The 21,298-nt window shown below is 43.1% G+C and overlaps 1 protein-coding gene across 6 annotated transcripts in view; it reads left to right on the forward strand.

The window, feature by feature from the left end:
- LOC138757331 (zinc finger SWIM domain-containing protein 6) overlaps nucleotides 1–21,298 on the forward strand; it is a 238,162-nt gene that overhangs the window by 152,270 nt on the left and 64,594 nt on the right. For all 6 annotated transcript variants that reach the window (XM_069924474.1, XM_069924472.1, XM_069924478.1 and 3 more), the window contains 2 exons: nucleotides 15,318–15,674; nucleotides 20,406–20,554. In XM_069924474.1, the coding sequence (XP_069780575.1) occupies nucleotides 15,318–15,674; nucleotides 20,406–20,554 (506 nt within the window). The remainder of the gene's footprint in view (nucleotides 1–15,317; nucleotides 15,675–20,405; nucleotides 20,555–21,298) is intronic.

Genomic DNA, 21,298 nt, shown 5'->3' on the forward strand with positions numbered 1-21,298 from the left:
ATTTGCCATTCCTATGGCCAAAGAGGATTCAAAGATCATAGCTACTGCCCCAGCTATCTCTTCTCTCACTTCCCACAGCAACATGGGTATATTGCATCCAGCCCTGGGTACTTAACAATCTTGATGTTTTTAAGAAGATCCAAAACATCCTCCTTCTTATCTTCACATTGTCCAGCACACAGGCCTGTTCAATTTCAATCTCACTATGATCAAGGTCCTTTTCTCTTGTGAATACTTTTTAGCTGACGTGGACATTACCCCTCCATAAATCTTCGTCCGCGAAGCCAAGCCAAAGACTTTTGCAAAGGCACATGTTGCCTCCTCTATCCTTTAGCATCCCCACCTTTATTCTTGTTATCCTTCTGTTCTTCACAGACGCATATAACGCCTTGGGATTCTCCTTAATTCTACATGCCAAAGCTTCTCATGCCCCCTTTGAGCTCTTTTCCTTTCTTAAGCTCCTTCCTGGCTACTGTATTCTTCTCATGAGCCTTTTCTGCTTCCTATATCAAATGTATGCTGCCTTCTTTTTGACGTTGCCTGATTTATTTCATTAGCCACGGTCCCCTATTCCTACCATCTTATCCTTGTCCCAGTGGGACAAACCTATCCTGAACTCTGCACAAATGGTCCCTAAACTTCCTCCACTTCTGTGATTTCACCCTTAAACATTTGTTTCCATTTCACTCTTATTAGTTTTGGCCTCATCCCTTCCCCAGTTAAACACTTTCCCATTTTAACTGTTTTTATCCTTTTCCTTAGCTATGTTGAAACTAAGGGAGTTGTGGTCACTATCATCAAAATGCTCCCCCACCGAGAGGTCCGCCACCTGACCAGGTTCATTCCCCAGAACCAGATCCAGTCTCTCCTCTCGTCGGCTGGTCCACATACTGTATCAAGAATCCTTCTTAAAGAACAGACCTGACAAATTCAGCCCCATCTATCCCTCTTGCAGTCAGGAGGTTCCAGTCAATATTATGGAAGTTGAAATCACCCATAACTACAAGCCTATATTTCCCGCACTCTTCCAAAATATGCCTGCTTATCTGCTCGGTGTCCCGAGGGCTATTTGGGGGCCTACAACTACTCTCAAGCACAATGATAGCTCCCTTCCTATTTCTGACTTCTACTCACACCAACTCAGTGGACACCCCCTCTGCAGCATCCTTCCTTTCTATAGCTGTGATACAGTCCCTGACCAGCAATACTATTCCCCCAACCCTCTTTTCTACCTTTCATCTTATTCTTTTTAAAACACCTAAATCCTGGTACCTGCATCAGCTAATCTTGCCCTTCCTCCAGCGAACTTTCAGTAACAGCCAGAATGTTGTAGTTTCACATACTGATCCATGCTCTAAGTTCATCCCCTTTATACCTAATATTCCTAGCATTGAAATCGACACATTTCAAACCTTCTAACTGGCTACCTTTATATTTTGTCCCATGCCTGTCCTTCATCACAAACTCATAGCATCATGCTTTTATCCTTTACCCTAATCTCTGCACTCACATTCTGATTCCACGCCCCTGCCAAACTATTTTAAACCATCCCCAACAGCTCTGGAAAACATGCCTGTCAGGATATTGGACCCCCTCCAGTTCAGGTGCAGCCAGTCCTTTTTGTACAAGTCAGACCTTCCCCAGAAGAGATCCCAATGATCCAGAAATACTGACCCCTGCACCAACTCTTCAGCCGCACATTAATTGGCCGCAACTTCCTGTTCCTACCCTTTCTGGTGCGTGGCACAGGCAGCAATCTTGAGATTACCACCCTTGAGGTCCTGCTTTTTAACTTCTTTCCAAATTCCCTATATTCCCTTTTCAGGACCTCATCCCTACCCCTATCTGTGTCATTGGTTCCCCACGTGGACCACGGCATCTGCTCACCCTCTTTCTCCAGAATGCTGTGAACTCTATCAGAGATGTCTCAGATCCTGGCATCTGGGAGGCAACATATCATCTGGGAGCCTTGATCTCGTTCATCAAACTTCCTCTCTTCTCTCTTAACCAATGAGTCCCTAATTACCATAGCTCTCCTCACCCCATTTCACCCCCCCCCCCCATCCAGTCTGAGCCAGGGGGCTAGCGTCTGTGCCGGAGATGTGACCACCTCAACTTGTTCCTGATAGATCATCCTTCTCAGCAGTATCTAAAACAGCATACTGTACTTGTTGTTGAGGGGAACATCCATAGAGGTGCTCTGCACTGTCTACCTCTCCCCTTTCCTTCTTCTAACAGTCACCCAATCACCTGCCTTTTATGGATGTGACTATCTCCCTGAAGACTCTCTCCATAACTATCTTTGCCTCCCGAATGATCCAGAGTTCATCCAGCTTCAGCTTCCTAACATGGTCTCCCAGGAGCTGCAGCTGGATGCACCTCATACAGATGTAGTCATCAAGAACGTACTGTCTCAGATTTCCCATATGCTGCACTCAGAGCATTCCACTGCTCTAGCTCTCTCCATTAACCCTTCCTACCTTAAAATCAAAGACTTTACCCTCTTGGAATCAAGCTTGTCCTTAGCCTCTATTTGCCAAAACCTCTTTGGCTCTCTCCTATATTGGGCCACTCACACACTGGCCTCTTTAGTTCCTTTTATTTGTCCATCCTAATGATCTCAAGTACTCACTCCTACAAATCACACTTTGTTTAACCCTTCAACTGAAGGGTTAAAAAAAACCCACTCACCTCATCTGGTTCCGAGCTCCCAAGCCTTTCACTCCTTCTCCTGCCACGTCGGCCCCGAGTTTGCAACATTTGACCTGTTGAGTTTCTCCAGCGTTGTGTATTTCCTTCAACCACAGTGTCTGCGACTTTGGTGTTTTACTTATGATTGATTGTCACATTTTTATAATTATTTTTTAAAATTTATGCATGAGCACAGTGGGAGGCCCTGCTGACCCACGAGCCCATGCTGCCCAAATGCATCAATTAACCTACAATCCCCATGTGTTTTTGTCGGGTAGGAGGTAACCAGCTCATCCACGATACATGGAGAGACACTGGAAGAATGGGCGAACTCCTTGCAGACAGTGCGAGACTCAAACCTGGGTTTCTGATGCTGTTGTAACGTTGTCCTAACTGTGCTGCCTCCTAACCTTGTAACATAACCCAGGAAAAAATTAATCCACGATAAACTTTTTAACACCTATTTCACTGAGCGTTAGCCAATACATTGTGTTATCTGACTATTGGAAGGTCGAACACTCTACTCCTTCTCTTTCCACCAACAGCTCCCTGCATTGTCTCCATTTCTCATTATACTGAGTGATTGAGTAATTAGAAAAAAAATGACAATGAATCTGATAGCTTGACAACAGGAAAGTACTGGATTTGGCACTGTTATCTTCCCCATTATAATTTTTCTACTTGTACCCCTGATTTACTTTGCTTTGCATTTTCACTGGAGCTTGAAAGTAATCTACTGACTTCACTCTATGCAACAAGGAACAGGAAAAGGAGCAACTATTATGGCTTGTAATATCTAAACTGTATGGACTGCCATGTCCTGATCTGATTGGAGATGACCGCTCAGCACTCCATGATGTGAAGTGCCAATCGGATTTCATAAAAACAGAAGCCAGCAAATATTTTTCATCTCTCATGTTCACGACCTTCAAGTGATCATCGTACCCTCTGCAGAAATTTGATTTTGAAAGCAAGTTTGTTATTTGTGATTGAGAGCTGGCTTCTGAGGTAGCTAATAGTTTGTATGAAATGTAAATCACCATGAAGAGAGGACGTGCAAAAACTGGTATAAGAAAAGCTGCTTATTCAATATGTTACAGAGATTCCTCTGCACGGAAGCTTCCGTCTAAGGAATTTGATTTTATATTTGAATCCAAGTGGAATGTGTCTGGATCATCAAGGTGGAAATAAAATGCCCACCAGAAGACAGACCTTGGCTGAATTATCTCCAGATAAGGTTCTGAAAATAACTTCGTTGATGATTCAGAAGCCATTTCAACTTTTTCTCAGGAATCTACCTGAATTTGTATATATAGGTATGCGCCATTGAACAGCCACAATACGTTCTGTGAAACTGGGCGTTGCGCAAATACCGTATTTCTGTATATGCAGTAATTGGAAAAATGATGTGGAATACTGAATTTGCGATAAATTCAACTGTTCAAATTTTATGTAAACATCACATACAATTTAACAAAGAAGATCAGGATCATCCACGTCTGTTCTCAACTTCCTCATAATGTTCCAATGGAAGAGGTTCAGGTCAAATGACCTCCATTGATGAACTGTTGCTCTAATGCCTGAAGGACCTGCTGAGGCTCTTCTTGGGGAGGTGTTGGCTTCTTCAGGAATATGTCCAGTGTTGTTTGCCGAGTTTGCCTTTTCTTTTCATAAATTTCTTTATATGCAGCAAACACTGCATGAGCAATCCTCTCTATCAGTGAGAAGCATTGTTCGCTTCAGCTCTCTTTAGCAAGCTGTTAAGGTCTCCAAAGAAATGGGCTAACCCCTTAACGGTGAACCTCTTCTGCAGTTTCCCTTTCCCTTGCCTCTTCTTCAGTTCCGGTTATCTCAGCTACATCCTGCTCTCGCATTCTCCAATTGGGATTTCTGATTGAACTCCAATATAACCCTATTGGATGACGGACGTACATGCGGTTGAACGTTGTTTGATCAGACATTATGCGGTGCACACCCATGTTCCTATATTGTGTTATATTATACTGTTTGAGAAGGTATTTTCTGGAGCCAGGCAACAAAAGAACTGGAAATTAAATTGCATTTGGGAGTTTCTCTTAAATAACCATGAATTTAGTTAAAGGCTTGTGTGAACTTCAGTTGAAAATATAGAAATGTTATTATCTAGGATGGATGATTATTCGCTGGCAGCATTCTAAATAAGGTTCATTACACTAATTAATATCTGAAATGGGGAAATTCTTATCAGGAAAGGCAGACTAGACTTGTATCTGCCAAGTTTAGAAGAATGAGAAGGGTCGTATTAGTTACTGAGCAGCCTTGACAGTGGATATGGTCTGGATACTTGCTTGAAATCTGGGGATCACTATTTAAACATAAATAAATAAATGAATTAATTAATAGATAAATAAATAGATAGATAGAAAGATAAATACCTTGATGAAGGGCTCAAGCCCAAAACATTGACAATGCATCTTTGCTACATCTTTGCACAAAGTACACTGTTGACTTACTGAGTTTCTCCAGCATTGTGTTTTTATTTCAAACATGGTGTCGCAGACTTTCATGTTTTACTGCTATTTAAAAATAAATGAATGTCTATTTAAGGCTTTAATAAAACCCCAACCAACCAATTTTCCCTTGCAACCGCTGCAATCGTGTCTGCCTGTCCCGCATCGGACTGGTCAGCCACAAACGAGCCTGCAGCTGACGTGGACTTTTTACCCCCTCCATAAATCTTCATCCGCGAAGCCAAGCCAAAGAAGAAAACTTCATTTATGCATTTCATTTTGAATGATAGCCTCTCATATGACTGGTAATTTTGGCTTCTAATTTTTCTTTGTTTTAGTTTGCTGGCATCACAGTTGGGGAACTTGTAATTGACAAAAAAGAATCAAAGTATCAAACCTTTTACTCATTCATTTTCCACCTTTGGTTACCTTGAAAAATCTGAGTCCTGCTTCCTGATGGGTATAAATTCCATACAAGAGGTGAAAATATAAAAAACGTCTACAGATGTGAGAAATCTAAAGCAAAACAGAAAATGCTGGAAATATTCAGCAAATCATGATGCCTGAGGATTTACAGCATTTTATTTTTCTGTACAATAGGTCTTTGGTTTACTATGCAAACTATGTTTATTTAACTGTTTCCATCTATGTAAAACAGGCAATCTACAAAATTTAACTTGTGTTGGGGCAATTAGTATGTGGTGTGTGCTTATGCACATACGGGTGCTGTGCTAACTCGGTTACTGGGAAGGCCTCTGGCCTTCCAGAGGTCCCAGCACACTTGATCACTACTACACTAAGATAAGGAAGCCTACCATTCTTTCCCAAGACTGCATTTTGGCAATTCAGATTACCTGGCTGACAATAAATCTGCCTTCCTACAGGCGGAGCCTAAAAAGGGAGGCTCTGGAGATCAGGATCTAGAAGGTGGTCACAGGATGCTAAAGAATGGTTAAAGGACTTCCTCAAGTTAGCAAATTGGGCAGTGTTGAAGAACTCAGCTGAGGATCTGAATGATTACACCAGGGCTGTCATGCACTTTATCAACACAGCTGTGAATGAGTGTTCAGGGGTTTCCCCAATCAGATGCCCTGGATGAATAATGAAATCCGGAACCTGCTGAGAGCCAGATCAAATGCATTTATGTCTGGAGATCCAGATCAATACAGAAGAAGCAGGTATGACCTGCGAAATGGCGATTCCGGATGAAAATGGAAACAGCGAGGGGCATCTGACAGCAGTGATGGGGCCTAAGTGCCATAACCTGCTACAAAACCAAATCTGATGAAGTAGCAGATGGCAAGGCTTTGTTCCCAGAGGAACTCAATGCCTTCTAAGCCCGAGTTTTCACAAGAGCCAGCACCCCTCTGCATCCCCACTTCTCCAGATGATCCAATCCTGTCCGATTCTGAGGATAACATGCATGCTGCCTTCAAGAGAGTGAATCAGAGGAAAGCATCTGGCCTGGACGGAGTACCTGGCAGAGTATTAAAAATCTGTGCTGACCAAGTTGCCAATGTATTCATGGATATCTTCAACAACACACTCCGGAAGGGTGTAATACTTGTCTGTTTCAAACAGCGTCAATCGTACTGGTGCCCAAGAAGATTGTGATGACCTGCCTCAGTCTGTCGACCAGTAGCACTCCCATCAACAGTGATGAAGTGTTTTGAAAGGCTTGTGTTGAAGCATATCAGCTCCAGTCTGAGCAGTGACATAGATCTGTTCCAGTTCGCCTATTGTAGCAACAAGTCTATGGCGGATGCGATTTCATTGACTGTACACAAAGCCCTGAAGCACCTTGACAATAAAGATGCATTTAATAGGATGCTCTCTATTGACTATAGTTCAGCACTTAACACCATCATCCCCTCAAAACTGATCAGCAAACTCCAAAACCTGGGACTCAGTACCCCAGTGTGTAATTGGATCATTGATTTCTTCACCTCCAGACCACAATCAATGAGAACATCTCCTCCACAATCTTCATCAGTTCTGGAGGACCACAGGGCTGTGTTCTTAGCCCCCGATCTACTCACTTTACACCTACGACTGTGTGGCGTGGTACAACCATAACACCCTCTGCAAATTTGCTGGCGATGCCACAGTTATGGGTTGTATAAAAGGGGGTGATAAGTCAGCATACAGGAGGGAGATTAAAAACTTGCCTGAATGGTGTACTAACAGCGAATTTGCACTCAATTGCACCAAAACCAAGGAGCTGATTATGGGACTTAGGAGGGGAAAACCAGAGGTATACAATTCAGTGATCATTGCGGAATTAGAGGTGGAGAGAGTGATCAAATTTAATTTCTTGAGGGTGACTTTCTAGTGGGATCTTTCCTGGACTCAGTACACTAATGACATCGTGAAGAAAGCATGTCAGTGCCTCTACTTCCTCAGAAGCTTGCGGAAGTTTGGTATGACTCCAGAAACCTTGGGAAATTTCTGCAAATGTGTGGTGGAAAGTGGGCAGACCAGCTGCATCACAGTCTGGTTTTGGGACACCAATGCCCCTGAGTGTTAAACCCTCCAAAAGGTAGTGGACACAGCCCAGGACTCGAGCAAAATCCTCCCCACTATTGAGAGCATCTACAGGGAACACTGCCATTGGAGATCATCAAGGATCCACACCACCCAGCTGCTACCGTCAGGAAAGAGGTGTAGGTGCCACAAGACTCGCGCCACCAGGTTCAGGAACAGCTGCTACCCCTCCACCATCAGATTCCTCAACAACAAACTCAATCAGAGACTCCTTCAAGGACTCGACATGTGCACTTTATTATTTTTTTCTATTCTGTCTATTGCACAGTTGGTTTGTTTACATTTGTTATCTGTTTACAGATTTGTATATGTGAATACACTGTGTACAGTTTTTGTCCACTACCAAAAAGTGGTAATTCTGTCTTGCCTGAAGAAAAAAGAATCTCAGGGTTTTATGTGATGTCATGTATGTACTCTGACCATAAATCTGATTCTGAAAGCTGGTCACTCTAGCATTTTTGTATGCTGAATGCTTGTAGACTAATGAAAACTAACTTCAATGTGCAATATTGTTTTGATGATATTAAAGTGAAATTGGACCTCTGTGACACAACCAGAATTATGTTTATCTAGCATGGAGGAATCAACAGTTATCTCAAGTGATCATCAATTTCTTGGCAGCTGGTTAATGATAAATTTAAATTTGATTTGATAATTCCTTTGTTTCCTCATTTTTTTAATGAAATCAATGGGTAGTGGCATGGTCTTCACCAAAGTTTGGTTGGTCCAGTCATGAATTTTAGTTGGCTTCTCTTCCAGTATTAATGGGATTAGAGGGAGTATGGTATCTGCCTGAACAGGGAAGAGAAGGAGAACATTAATGAAAAGAAGGATCTGAACAAGGAAGCCAAGTTCAGCAATGGTCCTGAAGTTCCTTTTAGTGCAAAATTGGTCAGTGGCCAGTTGACCATTGAAAGTAAATATGGAATTTAATTCAGACAAGTGTGAAGTGTTGCATCTTGGAAGGACCTCCAAGGTAGGACATAGTGCGGAGGATCAAAGAGATCTGGGAACGTAGATATATAATTCCCTGAAGGTGGCATCACAGGTGGACAGGTTGTAAAGAAAACTTTTGGCATCTTGGCTTTCATAAATCAAAGTATTGAGTATTGGAGTTGGGATGTTATGGTGAGGTTGTATAAGACATTGGTGAGGCCAAATTTGGAGTATTGTGAGCAGTTCTGGTTGCCTAACTACAGGAAGGATATTAGTAAGATTGATAGAGTACAGAGAAGATTTACTAGGATGTTTCTGGGTCTTCAGGAGTTGAGTTACAAGGAAATATTAAACAGGTTACGACTTTATTCCTTGGAGTGTAGAAGAATGAGAGGAGATTTCAAGAGGTTAACAAAATTGAGGGCTATAGACCACACATGTCAAACTCTGGCCCGCGGGCCAAATTTGGCCCGTGATCTAATTATATTTGGTCCGCAAGATCATATCAAAAATGTATTAGAGGTGGCCCGCTGGCCGCCGCGCCAGTATAGCGCATGCACAGTAACCGCTGTGTCCCAGGGTGAGAGAGAGAGAGAAAAATCCTGGTCCTTGAAAAGTAGTGGAGGGTGGTTTTATAAACACGCTGTCGTATCCCCCCGCCCACCCCACCATCGCAGCGCAGCCTGGCCGGTGTCAGGGGAAGCCAAGGCCGCTTCCCAGCGCCCGGAACCCCAGTGGCACAACGTTTCTTGGAGATGCAGATGGAGTCGGGACGCCGGAGGGAAGATTGGGGCTCCCCGCCGGGCGATGGGGGCGCCGGCCGCCCTGCGCCTTCCCACTGGACCAGCGGCGGGTGCCCGGAGTACACGTGGAGAGCGAGGCTGGTCGGGCAGGTAGGGTGGAACCCCCCCGCCAATCTCGGGAGTGGCGTGGGCTGGATCGGGATTAACTGCGCTCACCTGGTCCTCCAACGCTGACCGGGATCCCAGCGCGGTCCTGAGCGCGGAGACTGCCCTGGAAAGGTCCTGGGACACCGGGACGGAAAGAAGAGCAGGGTCTGTAGAACATTACAGATCAGAAACAGGCCCTTCAGCCCTTTGACTACCTTGTGAAAACCCAACACTGGAGAAACTCAGCAGGTTAAACCGTATCCTTTATCCAGCAGAGAGGTAACTGACAATGTTTGGCCCTTGATCCCCCTCATCAATGTATGAGCGAAAGTCTGTGGTTCTCGTAAAAACACCAGAAGGGAGAAACTCAGCAGGTCAAAGGGGGTCCGGGAGAAACTCAGCAGGTCAAAGGGGGATCCGGGAGAAACTCAGCAGGTCAAAGGGGGGTCCGAGAGAAACTCAGCAGGTCAAGGGGGAGGGGTCCGGGAGAAACTCAGAAGGTCAAGGGGAGGGGGACCGGGAGAAACTCAGCAGGTCAAGGGGGGTCCGGGAGAAACTCAGCAGGTCAAGGGGGGTCCGGCAGAAACTCGGGGGGGGCCTGACCTCGCCAGGACCGTTGCCCACTCCCCCTCCCTACCGCAGGCCGACCCGCGACTCACGGTGACGGGGCCGCTGATCCGCCGAGATGCCACCCTGCAGCGAGAGCCGATGTCCCCGCACTGTCGTTGTCCAACCTGATCGCCCGCAAACCCCACCCTCCCGCACACAGGCCTGAGTTAGTATTATGAACTTTAATCTCAGGATAAAACGATCTTCCAATAGTTTCATGTCATAGTGATAAATATATTCCTGGTTAAAAATGGTCCTGCACCTGGATACAAGCTCATTAGGCATAAAACTTGAAAAGTGTGTAAATCAAAGGATATCTGTACCAATGGAAAAAGGGCATGGCAAATAACCCTGCTAGAGTTCATGCCCACAATCAGTCACCCATTTGATTGTTTCAGGAATCATGTTATTCTCCCACATTCTCAATAGCCCTCAGATTTTACTATTCGACAGCACACTAGCAACATTTGACAAATCCTCTATCGAGAAATATTATTTATTGAATATTTTATTTCTCATTTGTTAATGCTTCTGGAAAGAGTTTATCCAAAACTATTATTAAACATTTATTTTAATAAGAAAAAGTTTAACATTACATATGTTGAAAGAAGAGAAAACATGCAGATGTTGTTGAAAATTTTCAATAAATATTTAGTTCGGCCCTCGACTTCGTCCAAGTTTTTAATTTTGGCCTTCCGTGAATTTGAGTTTGACACCCCTGCTATAGACAGTAAATGCGAGTTGGCTCTTTCCACTGAGATTAGAAGAGATTAATACAAGAGGACATGGCTTTAGGGTAAAAGAGAAAAGGTTTAAGGGGAACTTCTTCATTCAGAGAGTGGTGGGAGCGTGGAATGAGCTGCCATCTGACATGGTAAATGCAGGCTCACTCTTGAGTTTCAAGAATAAATTGGATGGATACATGGATGAGAAATGTCTGGAGGGTTATGGAATAGGTGCAGATCAGTGGGATCAGCATAATGTTTTGGCATAGACTAGAAGGGCTGAATGGCTTGTTTTCTGTGTTGTCGTGTTCTATGGTTCTAAGCTATCATTATGTTTGAGTGAATGGTGGGTAGATGATGACAAATTACTGCTACCTTTGACTCCCTGAGCAGTTGAAAATCGGGATGCTGCCTGGTAGTTTTAACGTGATCTTTCATATATCCACGTGTCTTCAGCAAAATGTTGAAACTACTCTTGTTTAAGTTGTTGTTCATGGTGGTTGTTCATGAACTCCAACAGTTTGGTTAAAGATTTCTTCACAGCTACATTTCCTGTCCTGCCCTCTGCAATCTGGGTGGGCTCACAGATGAGCAATAAGAACACAGACAAAGTGGCAATAATGAAACCACACATGCCATTAACCTGAGATAAGGCCTTCTCAATACGGTCATTGCCAACTCTTTCTTGTTTTTGCAGCAGACATCAAGTGTCCAGTGACTTTCCTCGTGTAGAATGCCCATCCAAGGTAATCTCTGGAACATGTGAAGAGCTTGTATCTCAGCTGGTGGCTGAAGGACAGATATCTGTTCTGCTTCTTGACCAAAGCTGCCTCTCCTTGAATGTGGAGGTTTTAAGGAGAAAAGAATCTCAGAGGAAATGTCATGGGGCAGTGTGAGAATGCATGTCAGGATGAAAATGATATATTTTTTAACTGAGGTTATTGAAAGCAGTAACTGTTAGATATTCTTGAGTGGTCTGGTCAACATTTGTGGACAGAGTTGATAAAAAGCTATCAATCCAAAAGGTGCACTTTGTTTCTACGTCCATTGCTACAGCCTGATCAACCAAATGTTCTCAGCATTTTGTCTATTTCACATTACAAGCATCTGCATTTTCTCATTTAGATATGAGCATTCTGCTATCAGCAATGTGTGGTGGCAGCCACCTCTGTAATGGTCATTGTAGTTATGCTCTCTCTGATGGAGTTGGTGGAAGGGTGGTGCTGTTGTGAAAGATATTGCAGTCATGCATGATGCCATGTTTGCTACTAGTTCCAGTTAATTACATTTATATATCTCACTCACACACACACACACACACACACACACACACACACACATAAAACAATTACAGCACGGAAACAGGCCAATTTGGCCCTTCTAGTCCACACTGATCCAAGTACCCTCCACTAATCCCACTTAACAGCATTCTGCCCATATCCCTCCATACCCCTCCCATCCATATCCAACTTATCCAACTCTTTCTTAAATGAAAAAATTGACCCTGCCTCCACCACCTTTCCCGGAAGCCCATTCCACACAGTAGCTACTCTCTGAGTAAAGAAGATCCCCCTCGTGTTACTCCTAAACCTTTGTCCGTCAACTCTCAACCCATGACTTCTTGTATTCCTCTCTCCTACTCTCAATGGGAAAAGCCTTTCCACATCAACTCTTATCTATCCCTCTCATTATCTTAAACACCTCTATCGAATCACCTCTCAGCCTTCTACGTTCCAAGTGTGGTACATTGTTAGGTGATGTGCCTTCCCTGATTAAATTGTGGGAGCCACAGGGCATGAGGTAAGTGCATGAGGATGCAGGAGCCATGCAGCTGAGGTTCCAGTCCTGATGTATGTGGTTGCTATGTAATTATTGTGGTAGATAATTATAGTACAAGGTATTTTTCCTTTGATTACTGATACGGGGTTATTGCACTTATGGCTAAGTTGCTTTCTCTTACTGCTGCTTCAGGGTTTTCTTGAGGGCTTTGTGACAATTCTGGAGAGAGGTATGTTGTACTCCTTTCAACCTTGTTAAACAAGGCCCCAGCAAAGCACTGGAAAATCATAAGAGTCCATTCTCACACATACTCTCCCATCTCTTGTAGTAGGCTGCAATGGCTCTGCAATGATCCACAATTTACTGCAGTGTTCTCCCCATATGAGGATTAAACCAGCAACAAATGAAATTGAATCTTCTCTTGTATTATTTCTCATTGAAAAATCAGAGAAATGAAACCAGGCAACACATACACCTGGGTACTGCATATTCTGTAGCCCATAGTGCTTTACAGAGAATTCAGGGGAGGAAAGCAGAGAAAGGGTAAAGAGTTCGGATATCTGCAAGAGAGTTGGAAAGTGTTGGAGGGAAATGGACAGATGGTTAGAGGCATTAATTATAATGAACTTTGTTTTTTTTGCAAGGCTCATGTGGATTGTAAGATCTCGATTTTACAAATGTTTGTTCTTCACAACTCAAATTTTCAATGGTGGATTTGATTCGTTCCAAAGCAATATCTTAATCCCAAGTTGACCATTATTTCGCAGACTGAATTTAACATTTTTTCTCTGAAAATCTTTAACCATGCCCATAATTTTCAACTTTTTTTTAAACAGTGCAACTTCAAGCCATTGTCAAATCTTTCTTCATTGTTTGTGTTGGGGGTTTCAAGAGAGGGAGTGGTGGTTTTGGGCAGGGATTGTTCCATGTGCAACATTCTGTCACTAATTTACTCTCATGGGTAAATGTGATTTTTAACATGACAATGTGGATTAGATTGGTCTCTGATGAAATATTTTGAATCCAGGTTGGAATAATGAGGGAAATAAAAACAGAAAATATGATTGAATACAAGATCTGTTTCAAACTATAGTAATCATTTCAGATCCAAGACACTTTGTTAAATGAAGAAAGAGAGGGATTATGCAGGTGATGTTGTACCTGACCGCAGCCTTCAATGTTGTGAAAAAACAGTCTTGGTTACTTATCTAGACATTGAACATTTTGATGAACAATTTGGAAGGCCATAGAGAATGTGTAAATCAGTGGCATTGATGTTTCCATGATAGTTGGCTCTCAAAAGTCCATTTAGCATTCTTTGCTTTAAGTATCGATGGGGAAAACCCCATATCTTTTGTCTAGTCACTGCTCATTGACCTTTATATAAAAAAAGATATTACTTTCTGTTGGATGAGGAAACAAGCAGCCAGTTCTTAAACTTGCTATCATGCTTTAATATCCAGTCAAAATGGTTATACCTAGAAAATTATTTGACTAATGAAAAAATAATGACTCAATTTCCAATGGTATGTTTTGAATTTTGTGCCTTGTTTTTGCCATTTGTTTGTGATGATTCACTGTAATGTGTAGCTCCAGCAGTTCCATTTGTTAAATCTCAGCAGCTGTTTGCTGCAGAGCTTTCTGGTACAGAAGAACTGCTTTAATTGTCCCTATTGTATTGCAGAATTGCCAAGAAGATTAATATGTCAGAGTAGATTTAAGATATTTCCAGTAGATGTTGGTTTAATCCTTTGAAGACTGCGTGTAATACAGCCTACAGTTTACCTTCACATTTGCTAACATAACCTTCACTGTTTCATGGATGGAGAACTACCCTCAAATTTTGATTGTGCTTGCTTGAATTGTTTTAGTTTTTTGAAGCCTTCTATTTTTCAGTTATTGTACCAAGTAATCTAAAATACTTAAGTTAGTTGTGCAATGCTTTACTGGTTTTATTTTTAAAAATTACAATCCTCAAATATATTTTTCCCACTTTTTTAAGTAAAAGAACAGAACACCAGCACTAAACCGTATAAACAAAGTTCTTTCCCTGCACAGAAAATCTTTTGTAATTAACTGCAGTTTTTTGGGTCGATATCCTTGTTTTTAAGCAATTCCTATTTGCTTCCAAACCACATTGCACAACAAAATACTAAGAAATTACTTTGTTCTTTTTAAAGTGAAATTGCTTCACATGGGGCAAGGCAGTAAATTGGCAAACATGGGCATATTCTCATGCTAGCCAAAGAGTGGGGAAACGAAAATCACCTCCCCAACGTCCATATTCTTTGAGGGGCTTTCTCTACCCTGGGGTGAAGTGAGTGCAGCCACAACTTTGAGTTTGAGTGATTCCATTACATGAAACCAAATCCACAGATTTACAGCTATTGAGTGTTGCAATTATGTGGAGGCTTTGGATAAAATTTGGTTTGAAGTAATTAGCTCTCCTTGCTTCTCTTTTACAAAGCAGTAATTTTTCATTGACTTTCATGATTGTGTTCCAATTGTTGATGCCTTTCACAATATAAAAGGGAAATGAGAGTATCTCCATGTGGTTTTGTAATTGCATTGTTTGGCATGCAGATGAGACGCTTAGCAAAATTACAAGTTTGTTTCCTTCTTTGCTGATGAATGCTTTCCTCTTCCCTTTGTAGGTTTCCACTTAAGTGGTACAGTAACTGAACCCGCCACACAATCAGAACCAGAAATTGTTTGCAATGTTGCTATCAGCTTTGATCGTTGCAAAATTACCTCAGTGACCTGTGGCTGTGGAAACAAAGACATCTTTTATTGTGCACATGTTGTGGCACTCTCACTGTACCGGATTCGTAAGCCAGATAAGGTCAAGTTGCATCTTCCAATTTCAGAGACACTTTTTCAAATGAACAGAGACCAATTGCAGAAATTTGTTCAGTATTTGATCACCGTTCATCATACAGAAGTCTTGCCTACTGCACAAAAACTAGCAGACGAAATCCTCTCCCTGAACTCTGAAATCAATCAAGTACATGGTAAGTTCTGCATGTTAACCTGGTATAAATTTCTTCTGTCATGAGCCTGCTTTTTGATTCCAGATTATTTTTTCAAGATTATTTTATTGTCATGCAATAAAACAGAAAATGTGATGTTACACAAAATTTCCTTTAGTCTACCTTAAGGCAAAGATTTGAGATCAATAGAAATTGCCCAGCATCTGAATGTCCATGGATCCACCTTCAGTGCTTCTGCACACACCACAGTCCTAACCGTCACCAACTCTAGCTCCAGATACAAACCTCTGACATGATCAGGAAGCCTCCAGCACCCTCAGCTTCCTCTTGCATCCCAGTTGTGATACCTGGTACCCTTTCAGCCAGTCTCAAGCCAGTATCCTGCAGCCTGGTAGGAGTCCCTTGACCACAGTCGTCAACAGCCCACAGCCTGCATGGGTTCCTTGCCTCGAGTCACCAACACCCCACTGCCTGTGCGTTCTTGAGGTTCGGAGCCACTCGCTGGTCCACCACCGTGGTCACCATCCTGTGGATCATTTCCTCTTCTTTCCCTTCTCAAATGGGGGGTGTTCTCCCCATTTTCTGGTGCCTTGCATCAGTCCTCTGCTTCCCCAGAATCTGCAACCACTTGTGGCTACTGCCGTACATAAGTGCCGCCATCTTGGGCCAGACTCCACAGTCCCAGGACTTTTAAATAAAACACCATTGGCTCCTTTAACAGGCAGTTTAAAGCAGTGGTTCTCGATCTTTTTTTAATGGCATAACTGCTCTATAGGGATTACTTAAGGTGGTATGTGAGTGGGGAAAAAATGTTGAGAACCACTAATTGAAACCCTGTATGGAGCTGACGGTGGTAAATCATGAAAACCTGTAGACCCTGTGGATGAAGAAAAAACACAAAATGCTGAAAAAGCTCAGCAGTTCAAACAATGTCCTTTATGTAGCAAAGGTAGAAATACTTAACCAGCTTTTCAGGCTTGAGCCCTTCAAGGTATGAGAGAATGCTGGCAGGTCTCCGAACAAAAAGTTGGGGGGGGGGAGGGGGGTAGAAAAGGAGGGAGGGGACAGCAGCAATGAGGGGGAGGGGGATAGGTGGGTAAGGGGAAGGGAGGGAGAACTGGGGAGAGGGGGGAAAAAGGCGAGCAGATTTAGTGGAAGAAAAGTCATGTTAATGCCATCTGGCTGGAAGGTGCCCAGACGGAAAATAAGGTGGTGTTCCTCCAATCTACAGGTGGTCAGGATGGGATAATACACAAGGCCATGGACAGACATATGAGTCAGGCAGTGTGACTCAGAATTGAAATGCTTGGCTACTAGGAGTTCGCTATTGTTGCGGACAGAGAGGAGGTGCTCAGCGAAGTGATTGCCCAATCTGCAACCAGTCTCTCCGATGTAGAGAAAGCCAACAGGGAGCATTGGATGCAGTAAATCAGTCCTGTGGATATACAAGTTGCTTCACTTGAAAGACCTGTTTGTGGCCCCAGATCATGGTGAGGGAGGAGGTGTGGGCTCAAGTATTGCACTTCCTGCAGGAACTGGGGAAGCTGTCAGGGTGGGGGGGGTGATATGAGTGCATGACAGAATCATGGAGGGAGTGGAGCCTGCGGAAAGCCGAGAGGGGAGAAGAAGGAAAAATGTGTCTGGTGGTGGGATCCTGCAGTAAGTGCTGGAAATTCCAGCAGATAATGTGTTGAATGCAGAGGCTGGTGGGGTGGTAGGCGAGGGTGGGGGGGGGGGGTGGTTCTATGTTTGTTGCGTCTGGGGGCAAAGGAGGCCAGGGCAGATGAGTGGGAACTGGAGGAGATGTGGGTGAGGGCTGAATTGATAGTGGTGAAGGGGAAGCTATGTTTGCAGAATAAGACAGACATTTCAGAAGATCTGGACTGGTAGACCTCATCTTGGGAACAGATGCAGTGGAGACAGAAATTGAGAAAAGGGGATGGAGTCCTTGCAGGGGACAATGTGAGGAAGTGTAGTCCAGGTAGTTGTGGGAGGTGGAGGATTTGCAATATATATATCAATGGAGAACATGTCTCCTGAGATGGAGACAGATGCAGGAAAAAGAGAATGCTATCAGATATGGACCAGGTGTGTTTGAGATTGGGTTGGAAGTTGGCTGTAAAGTGGATGAAGTTGACAAGATCATTGTGAGTGCATAAGGTAGCCCCGATGTAGTTGTCAATATACTGGAGGAAGAGTTGGGAGGTCTTGCCTGTGTAGGCTTATTGCATGGATTGCTCCACAAAGCCAACAGACAGGCAAGTTAGCTGGGCCCCCTGCGGGTACCCATGGCTACCCCTTTAATTTGGAAGAAGTGGGATGAGTTAAAGGAGCAGTGATTGAGAGTGAGGATAAGTTCTGCCAGATGGAGGGGGGTGGTTGGTTGCACCTCTTGTCTAGGAAGTGGCAAAGTGCTTTCAGACCTGTGTGGTGGATAGAGGTATAAAGGGATTGGATTTCTATCTTGAAGATGAGGCTGTCTGGTTCATGGAATATGAAGTTATTGAAGAGATGGAGAGCATGTGAGGTGTCACGGATGCAAGTGAGGAAGGATTGGACCGGTCAGAAAAGTTAGTTAAGGTAAAATGAAACTTGTTTAGTGGGGCAGGAGCAGGCAGAGACAATGGGTCTACCCAGATGGTTGGGTTTGTGAATCGTGGGTAGAAGATAAAAACGAGCAGTGCGGGGATGGGAGACAATGAGGTTGGCGACCGTGGGAGGGAAGGTGACCAGAGGTGATGGTGTTGGAGACAGTGGGTTGCTGTGTTGTGGTGGAGTCCTGTGAGAGGGGTAGATAGGAGGTTTAGATAGGAGAAGGTTTCTGAGAACTGTCGTACGGCCTCAGCAAGGTAGAGGTCAGTGTGCCAGATCACAATTGCACCATCCTTATCTGCAGGTTTAATGGTGATGTTGGGATTGTTGTGGAGAGAGTGGAGGACAGAGCATTCAGAGGAGGTAAGATTAGAATACAAATACAAGAGGGGAGTGAAGTTGAAATGAGTTGATGTCTTGGCGGCAATTGGAAATAAAAAGGTCCAAAATGGGCTGCTGGCCAGGACAAGGTGTTCAGGAAGAGGAAGAAAGGAAGGCTTGAAGTGGGAGAAAGGTCATTGGTTGGCGGGTGTTGAGTTGCGCTCGGAGATGAAGGAAAAATAATTTGGCATCGCGGCGTGCATGGAATTCATTAAGGTGCAGGCAGAGGGGGATGAAGGTGAGGCCTCTACTGAGGACCAAGGACTCAGTCTCAGAGAGAGGAAGGTCAGAGGGGATAGACTAAGCAGGGGTCAGAGTGGAAATCAGTATTGTGGAGGGTGTTGGGGTCAGTTGAGGGTTGGGGAGATCAGAGGCAGGAGGATAGGGGTTGGGGATGTGAGGGAGATGGGGAAGTCAGAGGGAGGAAGAGGAGGGTGGGAGGATAACCAGCGAGGTGGAAGGAGATGAGGTCTGAGGGTTGGATAGGAGGGGGGGTATGGAGAGGTGTAGGAGGATAGGGAAGCAGTAGTGAGGGGGATAAGTAAGTGCTAGGTCTAGGATTATCCCCCATCCTCACCCTCTCACCCCATCCTTGCCTCTCTCTCCCCCCCCCCCACCACCACTTGTAGATTTGCTTTCATCATCTGGTCAGAAAACCCTCTCATCCTTTCTTCAAGCTTCTTTCCAATTTCTAATCATGCTATGCACTTAAGCTCCTTTTATCTGCCCTTCCCTCACCTATGTTCCCATAGGTGAAACTGAGAAGAGCATTTTTCTGGGGAGTTTCACCAGGTTGCAATTCTACGTTATGAAAACTTTTGTTGCTGGGTTTACCAAGCATTTTGCTCTTCTTTTTCTGGATTTGATGTACCTGTTTTTTTTTCTTGATGGCCTCTATTTCTTTGGTGTGATAATATGGCTTGTTCAGCCAATAGGGTTAATTGGCATTGTAGAGTATGTCGATGAGTGATAGAATCCGCTGGGAGTTGGAGATTGTGAAGAATAAAATTCTTAGGGAGAATACAAATAAGGGTATGATTCATGGAAATGGGTCATTGATGGTTGGTGCAGACCTGAGCTGAAAGCCTCGTTTCAGTGCTTATTTATGATTCTATGACCTGGTCTGTAAAATTAATAGACTTTGCATCACTTCTATATGCTGCTTCTTCTCTTTTTTGCCTTTCAGCTTTACTTTCAGTTTTACTTCAGTTGTAATTACATTTTCCACAATTAGATAGTCATTTTCTTTTGTTCTTTAGCTGGGTTTTTCTCGCCCATTCCTGTGTTTCTATTATTATTTTTGCTCTATCACTAATTCTCATCGTCATCCATCCTTCAAAAACATTCCAAAACAAATTCCAACCGGATCCTGATTTTGGACATATTTCTATAAGCTATGGTTCAGCAATAAAGACCCATGCTTAGATTGAGACCTATCATTTTGTAATAGATTCTGTGGCAATATTCCAAAATAGTAGCATTGTTGGAGTTCCTTTCTTCCTTGTTTCTGTCCAGCAGTTCTTTTCGGAAATATGAACTTTTCAGAAGCAGTATTGTTCTACTCCATTTTTGCATTTTGTATCAAAATAAGCATCTGGGAGTATCTTGGCTCTGGGAAACATTGTAAAATTGGGGTAAAATGCATTCGGAGGTTTAACCAATAGAATTGGATTGATTAGTTCTGTCTCCACATGCCAATATTTTTAAATACTCCTTTTAATGTAAGAACAAAACTTAATTTGAAATTACAACTGAAACTATTCTTTTTAATGAATGTAGGTGCCCCTGACCCAACAGCAGGAGCAAGCATAGATGATGAAAACTGTTGGCACCTGGATGAGGAACAGGTCCAGGAACAGGTTAAACTCTTCCTCTCTCAGGGTGGTTACCATGGATCTGGAAAACAACTAAACTTGTTGTTTGCAAAGGTATGAAATTTTACACCCCTCTCTCTATTTTCCAGCTGATGTGCTACAAACCCAAACCAGTGGGATAATTGAGAATTTACACACGTAGCAGAATGACCAAGTGAAGTATTGAAATCAACATCAGACCAAATATTATTATAAGATCTGTTATGCAATATAGAGGCATTGATTATACTTGTTATGAATTTGCTGATTTTAAAGTTACCTTTTTATTGGTTTCAGTGTATAGTTGACTTGGTGCTACATCATTGGATTTCAAAATACATCATCAGCGATTAAACATTGCATGAAAACATGAAATATTAAGAACAAATTTTACTTCTTTGAAGTATACCAATAAGCAGATCTTTGGGTAGAGTTTAACATCGAACACAGTACAAGCACTTTGTTTGGTCCACGATGTTGTGGGGTCTTATATATATCTATCAAATAAAAACTAAACCTTCCCTACCTTTGTAACCTTCTATTTTTCTTTCATACATAAACCTGTCTTAAGATTCTCTTAAGTGTTCCTATTGTTCCAGCCTCCACTACCACTCCTGGTGATGCATTCCAGGCACCCACAACAGTTTTTTTTTTAATTACCCGTGATGTCTCTCTCAAACTTTTGTAGCTTCATTTGGTACAGATGTGCTCTGGTGTTTGCTACTCCTGCCCTGGGGAAAAGGTGCTGCCTGTTTACCTTATCTATGCCTCTCATAACCTGGCAAATCTCTACTAATACAGGTTGCATCCTTCTTCACT

The sequence above is a fragment of the Narcine bancroftii genome, chromosome 3, assembly GCF_036971445.1.
Source record: "Narcine bancroftii isolate sNarBan1 chromosome 3, sNarBan1.hap1, whole genome shotgun sequence".
Taxonomy (NCBI): Eukaryota; Metazoa; Chordata; class Chondrichthyes; order Torpediniformes; family Narcinidae; genus Narcine; species Narcine bancroftii.